Raw genomic sequence first — 18,493 nt, 5'->3', positions numbered from 1 at the left:
CAGCGCGGCGCCCCGCCCCCTCGCGGCAGCAAGGGGAAGCGCAGGGCGGGCAGGGCGAGGGGAGGGGCTGCGGGAGCCCCTGCCGGGCGGTCCCATTCCCATTCCCTCCTGAGGCCTCCCATACCCGAGGTGTCCCTGCTCACCAGGCCTCTCCTCTGCTGCAGGCCTCAGGGTCAAGGCCACACGTCCAGACTTGCATTCAGAACCCTCAGCTGTGACTCGCCTCCCACCCCCATGGAGGGGGACCCACTACAAGCATCAGATGCCAACCCCCTCTGCTACAGCATGGCTCCTGCTGGACTCTGCACCTGAACTGCCCCCCCCACCGACTCCCTCACCTGGAAAACCCCTGGCACCCTAAAATCTGGTTCACCTCTTTTCCTCAAGGCTAGGCTCTGGCCACCCCTCTGGACTCTCCTCCTGAGGTGGCTACTGAACTGTGGTTTGTCTGTGCCCCTGTGTCTGGTGGGCACAGGGTGGGCATCAAAGGGTGGGGAAGAGTGCTCATCAACCCCCAAGCGGCTTCTGTAGGGGCGGTGGTCCCGGGAACTGGCCCACTGGGAGGGTGGGTCACCACTGTGAAGACACTGGGCTACTAAGAGGATAACTAAGAGGATAACCAGTGTGCTATTTCACTTTTAGAATGGACGAGGGCGCCTGGACAAGATCCAGTGACCTTTCTCAGCTGGCTCCACCTGGACATTAAATGTGTCCTGGTTTGTCCCAGTGTAGAGGTCAGGATATCTGTCTTCTGCTTTAGTCAGGACCTGCCTGAGGAGATGTGGCAGGTCACCCAACCCAACTAGCTTTAGCAAAAATAATTTATTGGCTCATGAAGCATTAAAAGTCCAGATATTCTGCTTTCAGGAATAGTTAGATGCAGACGCTTAAACATTATGAATAGGAATCCACCTCTCCCATCTCCCAGAGCTTCTATGGCAGAATGGCCCCTAGCAGCCCTGGGTTGACACCCTCAGAAAGAGCACACGTGCCTGATATTCCCAAGAGAGCCCACAGCTGCCGCACGGGCTCTGAGGAGGCCAGTTCTGGCCATTTCCAAAGACCTGAAGAATGAGGGTTACAGGCCTGGGTGTTGCTTCCCTGGAGCTGAGGGTGAAGTAGCCCTTGTGCTAAGCCTGATGATGGAGCAGGGCTCTGTTCTAGCATGCCCCTGCTCTAGCATGCCCCAAGGGCTGTTTCCAGAAGACTGGACAAATGAAAATAACAGAGTCCAGCCAGTATCTTGCACAGTTGGCAAAACTGAGGCCTGGAGAGAGCAGGCATCTGCCTGGGGCTCATAGATGTATTAGGGAAGGTGGGTTAGTTGGGCTGGGCGGGGAAGCAGCAGGGCCTTGTGACAAGGCTAGGGCCAGAGGCTGGTCCCAGTGAGGGTCATGCCTGAAACCAGTGCTGATGACCAGGCTGTGGTGAAGGGGAAGAAGAAACAGAGGCAGGTTGGGGGAGGTTCCCAGCACAAAGATTCAGGCTTAGGCGCTAAGGCCAGTCCTGAGGCCAGTGGGTCTTCTCTGATTCTCACCCCATGCCCCAAACCCTCAGGTCAGGCCTCAGAGACATGCTGGGGTTCTAGGGAGAGAGGGCTGCATGAGAGGACTCAGAAGAGCTGGCCCACTCACCCGTGACACGCTGAGGCCCGAGCAGCACTTCAGGGCCCCTTCACAGACTGTAGCTCAGAGGAGGAGGGCCAGTCTCTCCCTATCCCACCCCACCCCTCTCTGTGAGCAAAGGCTTGGGGACCACTGAGGCACTGCTGTCATGCTGGGTGCAGGGTTGGGGCTGCTTGGAGTCGGGGCAGTGCTTGGTGTGGTGGAGGAACTGAAACCTGTGAACTTGCTTGTGGCCACAGCACATGTCCCAACTGCCTGAGTGAGGCAGGGCTATGCCTGGGACAGGGAAGAAGGTCATGTCTCCTGAGGTCTCCTGCATCCTGTCTCGCTGCCCCGGAGGTCAGGTATGTGTTAAGAGTACAGCATGTGCTGCAGTCAACACCTCCCAGCAACTCCTTCAGCCGAGCCTCGAGGCCAGCAGGGAGTTCTGCTCTGAGCTGTCCGCAGCTTGGCAGACACTGGCTGCAGGTGCCGTGGCTAGACCCTGGGAGAGATCTGGCCCCATGCAGGCACCACATTTTCCCGGGCCCCTCCCCAGCCTACCTGCATCCATCAGGTCCCTTTGGCCTGTGCTGCCCCAGCCTACCTTCCCACTCCAGAATATGCCCAGGGACTAGTCCCCGGAGTGTCTGGTGTTGGGACAGAGGGTGAGCAATCCCAAGAGCTATCATCTCAGTCTACTCTGCCCCAGCCCCGCCTGGGACACACCTCTGGTGGATATTTCCTGAGGGCCTATGTGTGCTCTGCACCATGCCGGACACTAGGATACCGCAGCGAGCAGGACATGGGGTTCTTGTCACCTCAGAGCCCACAGTTTAGGGAGAGGAGACTGAAAACTAACCATACAAACAAAAGAATAATAAAAATGATAATTTCAGAGAATCCTAAGTGCCATGAAGTCACCAATACAGGGTGAGGTCTTTGAGTGTGTCCGGGGCTACTTTAGATGGAAGGGCTCAGGTAAGGTCCCTCTGGACACATGGGGTTTGGGCTGAGACCCTAAGGAGGAGTCAGCCCTACAAGGTCTGTGGGAACATTGTCCTTAGCAGAGAGGATAGCAGGAGCAAAGACCCTGTGGCCAGCTTACACTCCTCTTTTGTGAGAAAGACAGGAGGCAGTTGTGCCTGGAGAGGAGGAGAGGGTGCGGGAGAGTACGGAAGCCCAGGCAGAAGGGGCCAGGGTCAGATCGGGGCCTCCTGGGGGTAAGGAGCTGGGACTCTGTTCTTTGCGTGTGGCCCAGGGGCGGGCTCCACCTCAAATCTGTCAGCAGCCCCTCTAGCCAGAAGTGTACTGGTCGTGACGCCCATGAGACCTTTCCCAGCAGCCCTAGTCGCTGCCTTGGTTGCCCATGGTCCAGATGGCACCTCCCACCCACATATGGCTCTGGGACCACCTGAATTTGTCCCACCAGCCCAACACTGGGATGGCGGGGCTGGGGTCCTTGTCCACTGAGGAGGCCACCACTGGAGCTGCTGCACTGAAGTGCACATGAGGGAGGGAGGCAGGCAGGGGACATCTGAGAAGCACAGACCCGGGGCAGGGGCAGGGGGCTGGGGGACTGGGTGATGGGAAGATGAGGAGAAAGTGTGAGAAATCAGAGGCAGCTGGGGTCTGGCCAGAGTGGATGGGGGATTTGCTGAGACTATGGGGCCAGGGAGCTATTAGGGGACATCTGGAGGCAGCTGGATCTGTGGGTGCAGTCTGAGGTAGGCCCTCATAGGTGAAGGAAGGAGATCCTGTGGTCCCAGCTGCTGTAGACACTCAGACAGTAGCCAGAGCCTGTGAGGGCCCCTGCAACATGTCTGCCCCAACTCTTGGCCCAGCTGGAGCAGGTGACTCAGGAACGAGCCTGACATCAAGTGGGCTGCCAAGCACCGGCACCAATAATCAGAGAACAGTGAGGACAATTTTGGCCTCTGGCCAGTGCATTTTATTAGTGAAACCCACAACTCATCCATTCTTGGATCTGGTGAAAACTCATCCTCTCTCGCTGCCCCGGAGGTCAGATCTGTGTTGAGGGTACAGCATGTGCTGCAGTCATCACCTCCCAGCAGCTCCTTGAGCCGAGCTGGCTCTGGTGAAAACTCTGCAAACTTACTGTGAGGGCAAATCTCCAGGGGAAAGTCATCACATGGCCAGCCACTGGTGGGGGGTAACCGTTATGGACTGAACGTGTCCCACTCAAATTCATATGTTGATTGTGAATCTCTATATTGTACACCTGCAACTTATATAATATTGTACATCAACTATACTTCAATTAAAAAATCTACTATGTATCATATAAATGAACTGCAAGGATATATCGTACAGTACAGGGAATATAACCAATACTTTATAATAACTTTAAATGAAGTATAATCTATAAAAATTTGGAATCACTATGTTGTACACCTGAAATTAATATAATATTGTAAATCAACTGTACCTCAATTAAAACACAGTTCATGTGTTGAAATCCTAAGCCCCAAGGTATTTGGCGGTGGGGCCTTTGGGAGGTGAACAGGTCATGAAGGTAGAGCCCTCATGAATGGGATTATCACCCTTATAAAAGGGACCCCACAGAGCTCCCTTGCTCCCTCTGCCAGGTGAGAACACAGTGAGAAGGTGGCCATCTGCAACCTGAAAGAGGGCTCTCACCAGAACCTGACCATGCTGGTACCCTGATCTCAGACTTCCAGCCTGCAGAACTGTCAGAGAGAAATTTCTGTTATTTATAAGCCTTCTGGTCTGTGGTACTTTGTACAGCAGCCTGAGTGGACTAAGACAGTCACATTTAATGACTGTGTATAGACCAGGGCCCTGACCATCCACTGAGTCTGGGCAGGGATCAGGGAGGAGAGAAAGAGTGTGTATGCATCTTTGCGTGTGCTTGTAATATGTGAGTGTGTGTGGCATGTGTGGTGCATGTGTGTGGGAGGTGAGTGTCGGTCTGGTCCCCATCACAAAGCTCCAGGCTTGGCTGGCTGAGGACAAAGGCTGGCATTACAGACGGGGGGGTGGTCCCTGGAAGTGGGGCGGGAGATGAGGTGCAGGTGGTTCATGTAGGAGAGGATCCCAGGGAGCTGGGGAAAAGAGGGAGGGTGAGATAGGGAAGGGTGGACAGCCCATAAAGGGTGCATTGTTCAGATGGTTACTGTCATGGCTGATAAAGGCCTAGACCCTTTAAGGAACTGTACAGGAAGTGTCTCAGCATTCTCCTGCTGGGCAGAGAATTTATCCATGTCCCCTCTACTTCCAGGTTGCTCCTGCATGAAGGCTGAGTGTACAAGCAAAATTCCTGAGGCAGAAAAGCATGAGCTTGAGGCTGGCCACCCCAGCACGCGCACAGTGCCATCCACCCACCTGTGCTGAACGCAAGCAGGTGAGATTGAGTCTCGGAGTACAAAACTTGCCTGCCACAGGCCCCCCGTGGGACACTCAGATTCCCTCAGGTCACCCCCTTTCCCACCCCTCCCAGAGTCCCCTTGCCTGCAGGCAGCACTTCTGCCAGCTAGGTGGCATAGCTCGGGGTGGCCACCCCTGCTGACTCCTTTCACTGCCTACTGGTTCAGTGGCACGAGGAGCCCAAAGTGGCCCAAAGGAGAGACTGAGGTTCGGAGGAGGCATTATTGGGTCCTGGGGCAGTGTCCAGCAGAACCTAAATCTGCAGGCCTGGAAAACACCTCCTGAGGGTCCTCAGCTCCCAAGCTTAGGGGAAAGTATGTGACATGATGGGCCCACCAGGTTCTTGTCAGGGGACTGATGGCATAAACCTCCCCTTCCGTCCTAAGTGCCCTTGGCACCTGCCACAACTTGAGATCTCATTTATCCAAGATGTCAAATGTTACTGTGCTTAGGAATCACCTGGAGCACTTGAGGAGAGGCAGCGCCCCAAGACCCCCATCAAGACTTAGGTTTAGGGGTCTAGGTGGCCCCACAGTCTGTGTTTGTAACAAGAGCCCCAGGTGATGCTGATGCAGGCAGAAGATGGGTCACACTTCAAGAAATGCTTATTAAAAAGGGTACAGTGTGGGGGCTTCCCTGGTGGCGCAGTGGTTGAGAGTCCGCCGGCCGATGCAGGGGACGCAGGTTCGTGCCCCGGTCCGGGAAGATCCCACATGCCGCGGAGCGGCTGGGCCCGTGAGCCATGGCCGCTGAGCCTGCGTGTCCGGAGCCTATGCTCTGCAATGGGAGAGGCCACAACAGTGAGAGGCCCGCGTACCGCAAAAAAAACCACCAAAAAACAAAGGGTACAGGATGATCCCTCCCATTTTTGGTGGGCAGAAAAATGGCCCCCACAGATGCCCAAGTCCTAATCCCCAGAACCAGTGAATGTGTGACCTTACACGGTAAAAGGAACTTTGCAGGTGTGACTTAGTTAGGACTTTGAGATGGGGACGTTACCTTGGATTATCAGGGTGAGCCCCATATAATCAATGGGTGCTTAAAGGCAGAAGAGGGAGACAGAAGAAGAGTCAGAGAAAGATGTGAGTATGGAAGCAGGGTCAGATGCTACTCTGCTGGTTTTGAAGATGGAGCAAGGGGCCAAGAGCCAAGGAATGTGGGTGGCCGCTAGAGGCTGGAAAAGGCAAGGAAACGAATTCTCCCCTAGAACCTGTAGGAGGAACCAGCCTTTCTGACACCTGCTTTAAGCTCAGTGAGACCCATGTGAGACTTCTGATCTACAGAACCGTAAGAAAATAGACTTGCACTGTTTTGAGCTACTGTTTGTGGTAATTTGCAATAGTGGTAACGGGAAACTCGGACACCATTCCGCAAGAGAGGCATGGAGAAGGCAGGCAACTTATGCAGGTGGCACAACAGGGCGGGGGCCCAAACCCTGCATGCTTCCCATTAACTGCCCTGGGGGTGGGGTGGAAGGCAGGCAGGTCAGGATCAAGCTGCTGCCCGCCGAAGGGCCCACAACTGGGCAGAGTTGATGTGTTATGGGCCCTCCCTGGGAGCTCATTTACAACACAGATGCCCAAGACCTTGGACTCAGAGGATCTGTGTGGGGCCCAGGAATCTGCATCACAGCATCAAAATGGTTTACCGACCTCCAATTGTTTAGAATTTATCAGCAGAAAAAGCACAGAAGGTGGTTTTAGGACATCCAAATATCCCAAATGTGACGCTGGCAACCTTGATCATGTAAAAGTGTGTGTGAGCAATGTGGCAGTGGAGCCCAGGTTTAACACCCATCTGGTCAAGTGGGACCCACAGAGGCTGCCAGAGGCAGTGACGTGTGGTTACAGCTGCATTGTAGCAGGCTCACTCCAGTGTGGGGTAAAGGCTGGGCTGTGGCTGGACAAGAGTGGAAGCCAGGAGCCCCTCTAGGCCATCACAGCCACTGCTGAGCTATCTGTTGGAGATGGAGCCAAAAGGATTGGAGCCTCCTTTACCCAGGCAACTTCTTGTCCTTAGTGGTCAGCTCAGCTGGATTAAGTATTTGTGTCTTATTAATGGGACACGGGAGCCTCTCAGCAGGCGTTTGCTGAAAATGAAGGAGCTGCATGAGGGGAAGAGGGGACAGGAGGGGTCCTGGAAGTGGGGACCCCTGGGAAGCATCCTGGCCCAGCTGAGGAGTCCCGACATAGTCCTGTAGAAGGATGCATTTTGATTTTGTGCAGAGGCGGCAGTGTGTCCATGGGGAGTGGGGCTTTCTGCCTCCAGCTAGGCTGCTGGGCTGTTTCTAGACCAGTGGGTTTGGGAAGAGCCTCGGCCAGGCTGTCTGCCTATGCTCAGCAGGGCTCAGCCTCGTTCCACAGGCCCACAGCACACACAAGCCCCAAGTCCTCTCACTGCCACCGCCACACCGCCTTAGTCTTTCCTGGTCTGATGGGTCCAAGGTGGCCGCTCACGGCTGTCACACCCTGCACTTCTCTGCTAGCTCACCCTCACGCGTTTGAAACTTGCTGCCTCCTGCTCTTCCCAGAATAAGCCCTGCCACTACCCAAAGGAAGCTCTTTTCTATTTAGTTTTCTGAGAGTCTAAAACCAAAACAAAAATATGTTATTTATTGAAACAGTTTCAATAAACACCCTTGCATTCGTGAATAAACAATACAATCTTGGATTCAGTTAGCATCTATGAAAAGGGCATAATCTTGATCTGTCTTTATTCAATTTTGGAATCAAGATTAATCCAGCCTCCTAAACTGAGTTGGGTGGCTTTGAAAATCTTGGATAAGTTAGTTTGTTTCTTGAAAATGAGTAAAAATTGATCTGTAAGATTAATTTTTTCTGGAGAGTATTTGGGGGTGGGAGGGTACCCTTTGATTACCATTTCACTTTCTCTAACAGCCACTGATCCACTCAAGTTTTCTGGAGGCCACCCAGAGCACACCCGCTCCTCTGGCCTCAGACCCCATTTTTGCATGCTCTCTGGCTGTGGGAGCTTATGTTTTCTTCCTGCCTCCATTTCCCCGACTTTAAGATGGAGATGATACTGACCTCATGGAACTGTTGAGAAGATTAAATAAGCTCGTATGTGTGATGTGCATAGTACCATCATTCCTTGAGACAATTTCAGTGCTTTATATATCTATAGAAATTTGTCTACTTCTTGTAGATGATCACATTTATTAGAATACTGTATATTTTCTGTCTATAATAACTTCCCTTTTCCACTTTGTCACTTGCATATTATTTCTTGATCATATTTCTAGAAGTTTATCTAGCTTATTAATCTTTCAGATTTACTGATTTTTTTCTCTCATTTTTATTTTCTAGTTTCTTGTCCCTGTCCTTATCTTTATTATTACTCCTTTTCCGTCTTGAGGCTTGCTCTGTTGCTCTTTTGTCAATCTCCTGACTTGAATGTTGAACTCATTAAAAAAAAACTGTCCTGTTTTTCATAAATGTATTTAAGCCTTAGCTGGGTCAAATTTGGCATGCAGTGTTTTTCTGAGGTCATGCACTTTTAGGAATTTCATAATTTTTCTTATGATTTCCTCTTTCACCTAGATTGCTTTTAGAGTATTGTTTAGTTCCCAGATATGTGAGATCTTTTCAAATTTATTTTGAAATTTATTGCACTATCACAGAAAAAGTTGTGTATTTTTAACTTTGGAATTTATTGAGGTGTCCTCTGTGGCCTGGTATATAGTCAATTTCCTTTAAATTCTATGTGTGATCAAAAGGAATTTGCCTATTGGGTATAATATTCTCTATGAGTCCAAGTTTAATAACTGTGGCATTCCAGTCTTCTAGATCTCTGCTAATTTTTCACTTGCTTGACCTGTCAATTTCTGAGAGGAGTGCATTCAAATTTCCGCTACATTTTATAAGTTATTTCTCCCCAGGGTACTGTCAATCATTACACACACACACACACACACACACACACACACAGAGAGAGAGATTCTTTAGTAGGTTTCTCTGATGTCATGTGGACACATTTACCCACACGAATGCTACCTATTATAAACACTACTAACATATCCACATTTAATAAAGTATTTATTTATGTATATGTCTATGTATACTTCTTTGTCTTTAAAGTACATGCATATACCTCATTATACACGAGTTTACAGACACTAAAAAAGTCTGGGGGACTTCCCTGGTGGCGCAGTGGTTAAGAATCTGCCTGCCAATGCAGGGCACACAGGTTTGAGCCCTGGTCTGGGAAGATCCCACATGCTGTGAAGCCACTAAGCCCATGCGCCACAACTACTGAGCCCATGCGCCTAGAGCCCGTGCCCTGCAACAAGAGAAGCCACCGCAGTGAGAAGACTGTGCACCGCAATGAAGAGTAGCCTCTACTCACAGCAACTAGGGAAAGGCCACGCACAGCAACGAAGACCCAATGCAGCCATAAATAAATAAATAAATAAATTTGTTAAAAAAAAAATCTGGTTGCATGTAAAAACAATCAATGGGGGGAAATTAGTGACTATATGCCAGCATAAATGTGTGTATACAGGAACATATGCATCTATATAAGCAAATGTGCATGCGTGCATGTATAGCTGTATGTATGCAGAGAAGGCTCAAGCACATGTGGTTAAGATGTTAACCTTTGGGGAACTGGGGTGAGGAAAGGTATACAAGAACCCTTTGGACTATTTCTGCAACTTTTCTGTCAGTCTGAAATTATTTCAAAATAAAAAGTTAAAAACTTAATGAAGTCAGTAGAAAGGACTGGAAGGAATCAGCTTTAAGGAACTTCCCTGGCCACAGTTACAGCAATTTAAGTCTCCAAAAGAATGACTGGAAATACTCAAAGAAAGAGAAAGTCAGAAATATAAACCTTCTTGTGATACCATTTGAGGTAGGGATTGAACCCACACCTTACTCTGAGCACTGGTTGCTGAAGGTAAGGAACAACACGTGGAGCCTACCTTTCAGCCAGAGCTGATCTGGGAAGCTCTCCCTGAGAGCAGAGTGACAGCGAATGATGTCAGTGGGATGGCTGAACTAAGCCCTTGTAAAATTCCTGCTCATGGCAAGGATTATCATCTGGGGTTAACTGCACGAGATATGTGGTGGATGGGGCCCCAGCCAAAGTAAGCCCACGTGGATGACTTTCTAGTCATGAGAAAAACACGACTGTGTGACAGAGGATTGGACTGGCATCATCCGAACCCAGAGGTCAATTTTAGCATCGGTGACAGAGGGTCAAAAAGATATGAAATGTCTTCTGGTGTGAGTTCATATAAAGAACACACTATCACTTAAATGTATTATAACCAAAAGATGTGGGTGTATCTATCAAACCTTTAGATATGCATTCCAGATCCAAGAAATACTGGAGATGGACAGCATGGTCAATGCAACCCCGTGGAAGCAGCCACACAGAGCTAGAGAGTACACATCCTGCAGGCCAACCTGCCTGACAATCCTGGTGTCACGGAGGATTAAAAGATTCTTAAGAACATGACAACCAGAAACCAGATACCAGGAATGCAAGAGCTTCAACTAGATCCTGGCAGGACACACTAGTGAAAGGACTCTGGGGACACTAGGGAAATCCCAAGGCCCTGGGTATTAAACCAGATGAAAACTTACCGACATGGACAGCTGGAGACCATTAACTGAAAAATGTAGGTTATAAAATGCATGTACAGTGTGACCTCATTTGGGCAAAAAGCAAAACAAAAAATCATCTAAATATGTATGTGTCCATAGAAAACTATCTGAAAGATATACAATAAAGTATCAAGTGGTCATCTCTGGATGGGGGAATATGTTGTGTTTAGTTTCTCATTCTTGATTGTGTTTTCACACATATCTTTTTTTATTTAAAAAAGGGAGCAGATGGGACGAGAGGAGGTGGAGAGAATGCGTATAGACTGCTCTTCATTTCTGTTGTGAAGGGGAGCAACTCAAGTTAAGCAGCTTTTTCTTTTTAACGCAGGTGACATAAAGGTAGGAAGTGATGGAGCAGAGGTGGGGAGAGTGACGACACAGGACAGAGATGATTGTAGGAGTGAAGTTCCTGAAAGGGGCTGGGGGTCAGCTCCTGTGGGAGCAGGGAGGGTGGGTGAGGGGAGGAAGAGGCAGGCCTTCACTTGCTGCATTCTATTCCTTTGTCAAGTACCGTTAGGGAGCCATCTTTGAGAATATCTGAGAACAAACACGTACAGCTGAGTGTTCTGGTCAAATAGTTATTTTTTTAAACAGCATCTTTAGTATGATAATTTGCTGCTTAAAAACACCCAAGAAATCAACTTTAATGTGGAGAGGTGGACAAACTTAACTATTAGTGAAATTCTGTATGCAACTCTAGCCCAGATTAAAATCAAAAATAAAAACAAAGTAGCCTGACTGCTATTAGCTGAAAAAAGGCAAGGTATGTTCAAGGTGATAAACTGTGCTGGATGGACACAATTCTGTAATCAACAGGCTACTGGAGGGCAGCTTGGCCCCTTGTGGAATCACAGTTGCGTGCACTTCAAAACATCACTTCTTTATTCACGTGGAAAGAAAATAAGGCCAACACTTGTTTCTACCCTGCTCCCCTGCCCACTCACTCACTTGTGGACACTGAGACAGCAACTGGTCACATTTCTAAGTGGCCACAAGATCTCAAAGGTGTAGACATGAAGGGGAAGCTGGAGCTCACCACCTTCTCCTCCCAAGAGAAAATAAAAGAATGAACTCTGAGAACCAGTGCCCAGTGCCAAACTCATTTCTTTTCTTGAAGTAAGTAGATCAGAGACACCTGCTGAAGTGTCTTCATGATTTCTTTGAGGTGTCCATTAAGATTCTTCTTCCTGACCTCATGGCAAGGTAACACTCCACATGAGCTGAATGACAAGCCATTGGGCTGAAAACCCTACAGAGGAGGCTGGCAAAGTGCTGGCCACATGGCTCCTGTCACTGTGACTGCTGGGTCTGCCTAAAGGCTCCATCCTGCCGCTCAAGGTTATGAGTCACCTCGTGGATAAATTTTCAGAAGGCCTGTTCATGCTCATAAAACTGACGGATGTCACAAGCTGGCAGACAGAATGCTTATGAAGAATGACAGAATCAGGATTAACTGCAACATCACAAAATCCAGTAATTTTGCTGGATTACAGGCTGCGAGTGTGATGTGGCTGTTAAAGCTAAGGCCACCTGAGACTGTGTTCATTAGTGGGGCCTTGTTTGGAGGGCATGTGCTCAGGCTGTATCTGAAATACTACGTTCACTTCTGGGCCCATGTTCTTAGGGTGCACTGAGGTGGTGAGGCTCTGGGGGCTTTTTCATATGAAAGAGGGTTGGGAGAACTTCGAGTTTAAGCTAGAGAAGGGAAGTCTTGGAGCTCACTTTTCCAACTAATGTTTTAAAGCCTGTCTCATAAAGGTGGATCAGACTCACTCTATTTCACCAGAAGGAAAGACGTGGGACCAATGGGTGGAAGTTGTGGGAACCAGGTTTTGGTTCAGTTAAAGAAAGAACTTTCTAACAGTCAAAACTACAAAAAATTCAGTGGGAGGAGCATTCTCTTCACTAAAACCATCTGAGCAGAGGCTGGATAACCTCTTCAGGTTGATTCCTACCCTGAATGGCAGTATGAACTAGAGAACCTCTTCATCCATTCCCACTCTCTATGAAATCTAAGTGTGTAGACAAAATAAAGCCAAGAATTTATTTCAAAGCTCAGCACAGAACTACTTCTTTAAAATGAAGAGATGCATTTAATCACATCTATGTTTCTATGAAGTCTGTATTATAAGCCTATAGTTCCTACCCTGCACCTAAGTTCCATGTGGAAGGAATACTGTAAATGATCCATTTCACTGAACTGAGACTCTATATGCTCTTTTTGACACAGAACAAGAACACTGACTTGTGCTGGGGCTCAGAGTAAAAATGTCCCTATTTATACCCAAGATCTGTATGTAAAAGTGTCAGAACCACTAAGAGCAGAAAAGGCCAGCAGAACCCTCCTTTAGGCTCTGCTTCCCTCTAAGACCACAAAGCATCTAGAAGCTGCTTCTAGAAAGGGGCTCTTAACACGGTATCCAACAGGGTTCAGGATTCCTCAGAAAGTTTGGCAAAATTTTGTGCTCATGGCCTTTTTCTAAGGAGAGGATCACGGTTTTCATCAGACTCTCAAAGGTGTTCATGACTATAAGAAGAGTAAGATCTGCACGAGTGTGACAGCATGACTCTCAAAGGTGTTCATGACTATAAGAAGAGTAAGATCTGCACGAGTGTGATAGCACTCTGAGGGCAATTCTGCTGCTCCCTTCCTGATGTGGGTCAGGGGCTGCAGCTTCCTCACTGTTGTGCAGGGGGTTAGAGAACTGATTCTGGATTTCCCTTCCAACACTAAAACCCCACAGCACAGAAATGGCACAGCAAACACCCTTGTTCACAAGGACCCCTGAGCCCTGAGGACACAGCGAATGAAAGGTTCCCAATGGCCATGACAGGCACATCCCTCTTAAATCATGGTCACATTTGGCTTCAAAGAGATGTCACTGGCCAATCTGTCACTGTTATTATGGATTTTATTACCACCTTTCCTGATTAAAGACCAAAAATATCAAATAACCACCTTATTGTCAAAGGTAAGCTTACACTTAAATTCACACAAGTAGCTACAGAATCTTCAGGAAAGTATATCCTAAGTTATTCTGAAATACTACCCCTTCTCCCACCAAAAAAAAAAAAATCCCACCCACCTACATGTACCATTTAAGTCAATAAATTAAAAGTATTTTAGTACTATCTACTCTGAAAGTAGGAAGGGGGTAAGATAGAGAAATGGAACCTAGATCATTTTCAAGAGAAATGTTTTCCTTTTCTAGAAACCTTTAAAATTAAGATTGATACTCATCCATCTGGAATGATTCTAGTCCTTTTAAGCAGTGAAGAGAGTGAGCCATTGTGGGCCCTTCTATTCCTATGGTTTTAAGTAGTAAACATCCTAAAGTGCCTCAAAACCAGAAGCAAAATGAAAGAGGCTCATCTATGCACAAAACCACAAGCACAATGCTGGAGAGGGTGTGGAGAAAAGGGAACACTTTTGCACTGCTGGTGGGAATGTGAATTGGTACAGCCACTATGTAGAACAGTATGAAGATTCCTTAAAAAAACTACAAATAGAACTACCATATGACCCAGCAATCCCACTACTGGGTATATATCCTGAGAAAACCATAATTCAAAAAGAGTCATGTACGAAAATGTTCATTACAGCTCTATTTACAATAGCCAGGAGACGGAAACAACCTAAGTGTCCATCATCGGATGAATGGATAAAGAAGATGTGGCACATATGTACAATGGAATATTACTCAGCCATAAAAAGAAACGAAATTGAGCTATTTGTAATGAGGTGGATGGACCTAGAGTCTGTCATACAGAGTGAAGTAAGTCAGAAAGAGAAAGACAAATACTGTATGCTAACACATATATATGGAATTGAAGAAAAAAAAATGTCATGAAGAACCTAGGGGTAAGATGGGAATAAAGACACAGACCTACTAGAGAATGGACTTGAGGATATGGGGAGGGGTAAGGGTAAGCTGTGACAAAGCAAGAGAGTGGCATGAACATATATACACTACCAAACGTAAAATAGATAGCTAGTGGGAAGCAGCTGCATGGCACAGGGAGATCAGCTTGGTGCTTTGTGACCACCTAGAGGGGTGGGATAGGGTGGGAGGGGGGGAGACGCAAGAGGGAAGAGATATGGGAATATATGTATATGTATAACTGATTCACTTTGTTATAAAGCAGAAACTAACACACCATTGTAAAGCAATTATACTCCAATAAAGATGTAAAAAAAAAAAAAAACCCACAAGCACACAAGCACCATTAACGATCTGAAGTAATACAAGGAAAGACTGACGGATTGGTGGATTCTTCTGGCCACACCTTGTGAGAAAACAATTACTCCGAATACTCGATTTTGCACTGCATGTTTTTGAAAACTCAGATTCAGGAATCTGCAGAATATTTTCAGTAAGAGATCTAATAGAAATGTTTTGCTTTTCAATTTAAAAACATTTGCTAATATTGATTGAAATGATGACACTCCAATATCTACCTGTGTTCATGTTAAATCTGTAATCAGAGATGGTGATGTAGAAATACAGTCAACTGTCACTTAAAAACACACCACAAAAATTGGACATGCTATACACTTCTCTTTTAAAATGTATTTGTATTATTTTCACCAATCAAAACACACATAATATATTTTATTATAAAACATTAGGCAATGTTACTTTTGAGATATGCAATCTGAAAGGTCACACCTGTGTTTACTACCAGTGTGAAACACCAGAGGAGTTACATTAGAAATCAACCAGACAAATTCATCATACATCATTACCATGACTTACACAGCATCAAATCTGGATTAAACCAATATCCCATTCAGTGTTTCAACTATGGACTCTGGGTGTCAGTAAGGGGCCCTGCCAAGGGTTTTCTCCTTTCAGCACTGCGGCTCTGAGTTTCAGGGTGCAGAGATAAACACAGAGCCCTGTTTCCATCTCCTGTTTCCACAGCTGATCAACACTGAGCAGGATGTGTTTCGAGAATGCTCTCCTACTCTGACAGACTCTGTCTGCTCTCTGGAACCTGTACTTGAAATCAAGACCTGACATAGGGGAGGCAGTCACTTCCTTTTTAACAAAAAACTAAGTCAACAAACAAAACGAACCTAGTCCAAATTCCAGGCTAATAATAAATTACCTGGTTTATAAAAATATGTGTCCAAAATAGTTACTTCAGGGTTGTGTACAATATAAATTACAAAAATAAAATAGAAAAGATGAAAAATTGAGCAAATTTTTCAGTTCTTTATCCAACATCAGCATTTATCTATGGAGAGCAGTTTGAAACCATCTGCACTGCACCAGGGCCCTGGCACATCTCGGCTCAGGAGGGAGGACCCTGAAGTGGGGTGAGGTATTTCTATGGAGCTCGGCTGTCTGCAGCCCTGTGGCCTGTCCTAGGTGCACTCACTGATCTCTGATGGAAGGTGGTCTTGGCAGGAAACCCGCCCACACCATCACGGACTCCATCCGTGAACACACAGAGGAATGAGTGAGCAGAAAGCCAATCTGTGCGGCACCTAGCTCCACTTACAAATGGCGCCTGGCTGAATGCACAATCACCCAGCGAAACCTTGATGCGCCCTCAGCATCCCTGTGCTGCATATACATAAGCCTAGGACAGATAATGTATTTTTAAAACTCTCACCTTTGTTTTTCTCTTTAAAGATAGATTTAGTAAAGTCTTTTTAAAGAATGTGTATTAGAGAGGAGGCCATTTTAAGATGTTTATATATGTATAGTGATAACTTGCTTCACAATACCATCAGGCCTCCAAAACCAAAATAATCCTAAGCCATGTAATAGGTGTTTCTGCCTCAATTCAAGTTAGTATTTCCATCTTATAGTTGAATGTGTCTAAACCTCACAATATAAAACTATTTATTACTTCAATATTAATTTTGTTCATCAAGGGTTCCAGTTTCCAGTGATAAGACCAATAAGATACAACTGGTGTAGAGATAATCATATATTTTAGATAATATTTATAATAAACTTTCTTATCAAAGTTCCTCCTCAGAACACATTCTATAGAATGTGAACAATGTTGATTCAATAGCTTCCAAAATAACTAAACACAAGATATGAATTTGTAACAGAATAAGCTCAAGGGAAAAGCATTATGAGCACAGGTAGCCGTATGTGACCATCGTAACTCCATTTCTGCAATGACACTTCAATACTCAGCATTTTACTGAACGTTGAATGATTTCCATATCAGTCTGAAAGTATCAATTTCAGGTGAGCAGTTTAAAATCAGAAAATGTTCAATAGTTAATTACTACCCTTTAGGATATTTCCTCCATATCCCTCAGAAGTTTTTCCAGAACATTCATGGATTTCCCTTAGGAAAAGGAAATGCCTCCACAAAGTGGAAAACAAACCATAAACAGGCATTCTGAATCAGTCTGCTTCCTAAAACAGACCAAAGGGGGATTTATGTGGTTTCTTTCAGAGAAGAAAGAAAGTCGAGTAAGAATGCTGTGTTGGAAGAGGGAAACTCTGCCTTGTAAAATCACGTATCTCACCTTGAGTGACAGAAGGTAAGAAAGGACCCAGTCCAGGCTCAAGCAAAGCAAGCACTTAGTAAGTGACTGCAATCATCTTTAGTGATCACTTCATAAAATTCTACTCTAACAGCAGGTGATGGGTTCAAGAATCTATTTGCCATCATATTATTGACATAGGTATTAGGTGGCTAATAAAGAAGGTGAAGTTCTAGGTAGCATTTTAAATTAATAAGTCCAGAAGACCAAGAAAAAAGAGATAGGGAAGATAGGATTTTAAAGGTATATATGTTTTAAGCAGCACAAAACAAAACTTAAAATTTTATCATGCAGTAAAGCTGAATGTACAGTCACCCAGACTAAGACAATTTAGAGAAAACAAAGTGTCCTGGTCTTAGCAGTGGTAATTCTCAGCCCCAAACATGACAAATTTAAGAAAAGTTACATTTTAAATTTATAGATTTAATTATATTCCTTCTGAAATACGAAAGAAAATAACTCATACCCTAAAAGAAAGTAAGATATGATAATATGATGGTGGCCAATTAATACACATAAATCTATTTTTCTGGACAGACACCAAATTACTTAAGAGGATTAAGAGACAATTCTAGAAGCAGCACTACCTTGAAGATTATTTGGCTTTATAAATACTGATTTCCAAAGTGCTAGAGGGCAAGTCTGAGCAAGCATTTGTGGTCACATGCATATAAGTCCCAACGGTTACTGAGGATGAGAAACTGTTACTATTACTGTACAACTTAAGAAAAAATTCATCTATTCTAATTGCTCACCTGAAATGACCTTGAACAAAATCTCTAAAAGTGTGGTTTGCACTTTTTTTCTTTAGACATAATTTGCTTCATTTTATAATCTAAGCAAGGCAAGCCTAGTACGACTGAGTAGGGGCAAGGCATCGTGTTTCTTACATGCAGAACATGGAGTTTTTCTATTTGGTTCCATCAACTCCTAAGTATTTCAGGCCCATGGAAGCGAGAGTTCCTTCACTGATGACAAGCTTGCTATTTCTAACTTATCATCGACAACCTTCAAGGGGTCCTGTTGAGGCATCCAGACTGCTGTCTGTGTCTGAGGCCAGCGTCTGCTCAGTAGACATGGATGAAATGTCATTGATAGATGACGACTGAGAAGGAGTGGCGTTGCTACTTACTGCTGCATCTGTGCTAAGAAAACCAAATATAATAAAATCTGAGGCACGACATTGCTGCAAATCCAGGCAACGAGACTTTAGGTCATTTCTCAGCTCTGTCCTTTTGTAGTTTCCTATACTATTGGTATAAACAAGAAGTTACTTGACTATACATTTTGAACTTTTCCTGGAGTCTTTCTTTAGGCTCAAAATCCCAATTATT

The 18,493-nt window shown here is 45.9% G+C and overlaps 1 protein-coding gene across 3 annotated transcripts in view; it reads right to left on the bottom strand.

Moving 5' to 3' along the window:
• Window positions 1-15,195: 15,195 nt before the first annotated feature.
• MAPK9 (mitogen-activated protein kinase 9) overlaps window positions 15,196-18,493 on the bottom strand; it is a 60,141-nt gene continuing 56,843 nt past the window's right edge. For 2 of the 3 annotated variants that reach the window (XM_024764981.1, XM_024764973.1), the window contains one exon: window positions 15,196-18,299. In XM_024764981.1, the coding sequence (XP_024620749.1) occupies window positions 18,157-18,299 (143 nt within the window). In that variant the 3' untranslated portion in view covers window positions 15,196-18,156. Of the gene's footprint in view, window positions 18,305-18,493 lie in introns of all 3 variants that reach the window. The other variant, XM_024764989.1, reaches the window with a different exon arrangement.

The sequence above is a fragment of the Neophocaena asiaeorientalis genome, unplaced genomic scaffold, assembly GCF_003031525.2.
Source record: "Neophocaena asiaeorientalis asiaeorientalis breed wild unplaced genomic scaffold, Neophocaena_asiaeorientalis_V1.1 scaffold241, whole genome shotgun sequence".
Taxonomy (NCBI): domain Eukaryota; kingdom Metazoa; phylum Chordata; class Mammalia; order Artiodactyla; family Phocoenidae; genus Neophocaena; species Neophocaena asiaeorientalis.
This window is presented reverse-complemented; position numbering and strand designations above follow the sequence as displayed.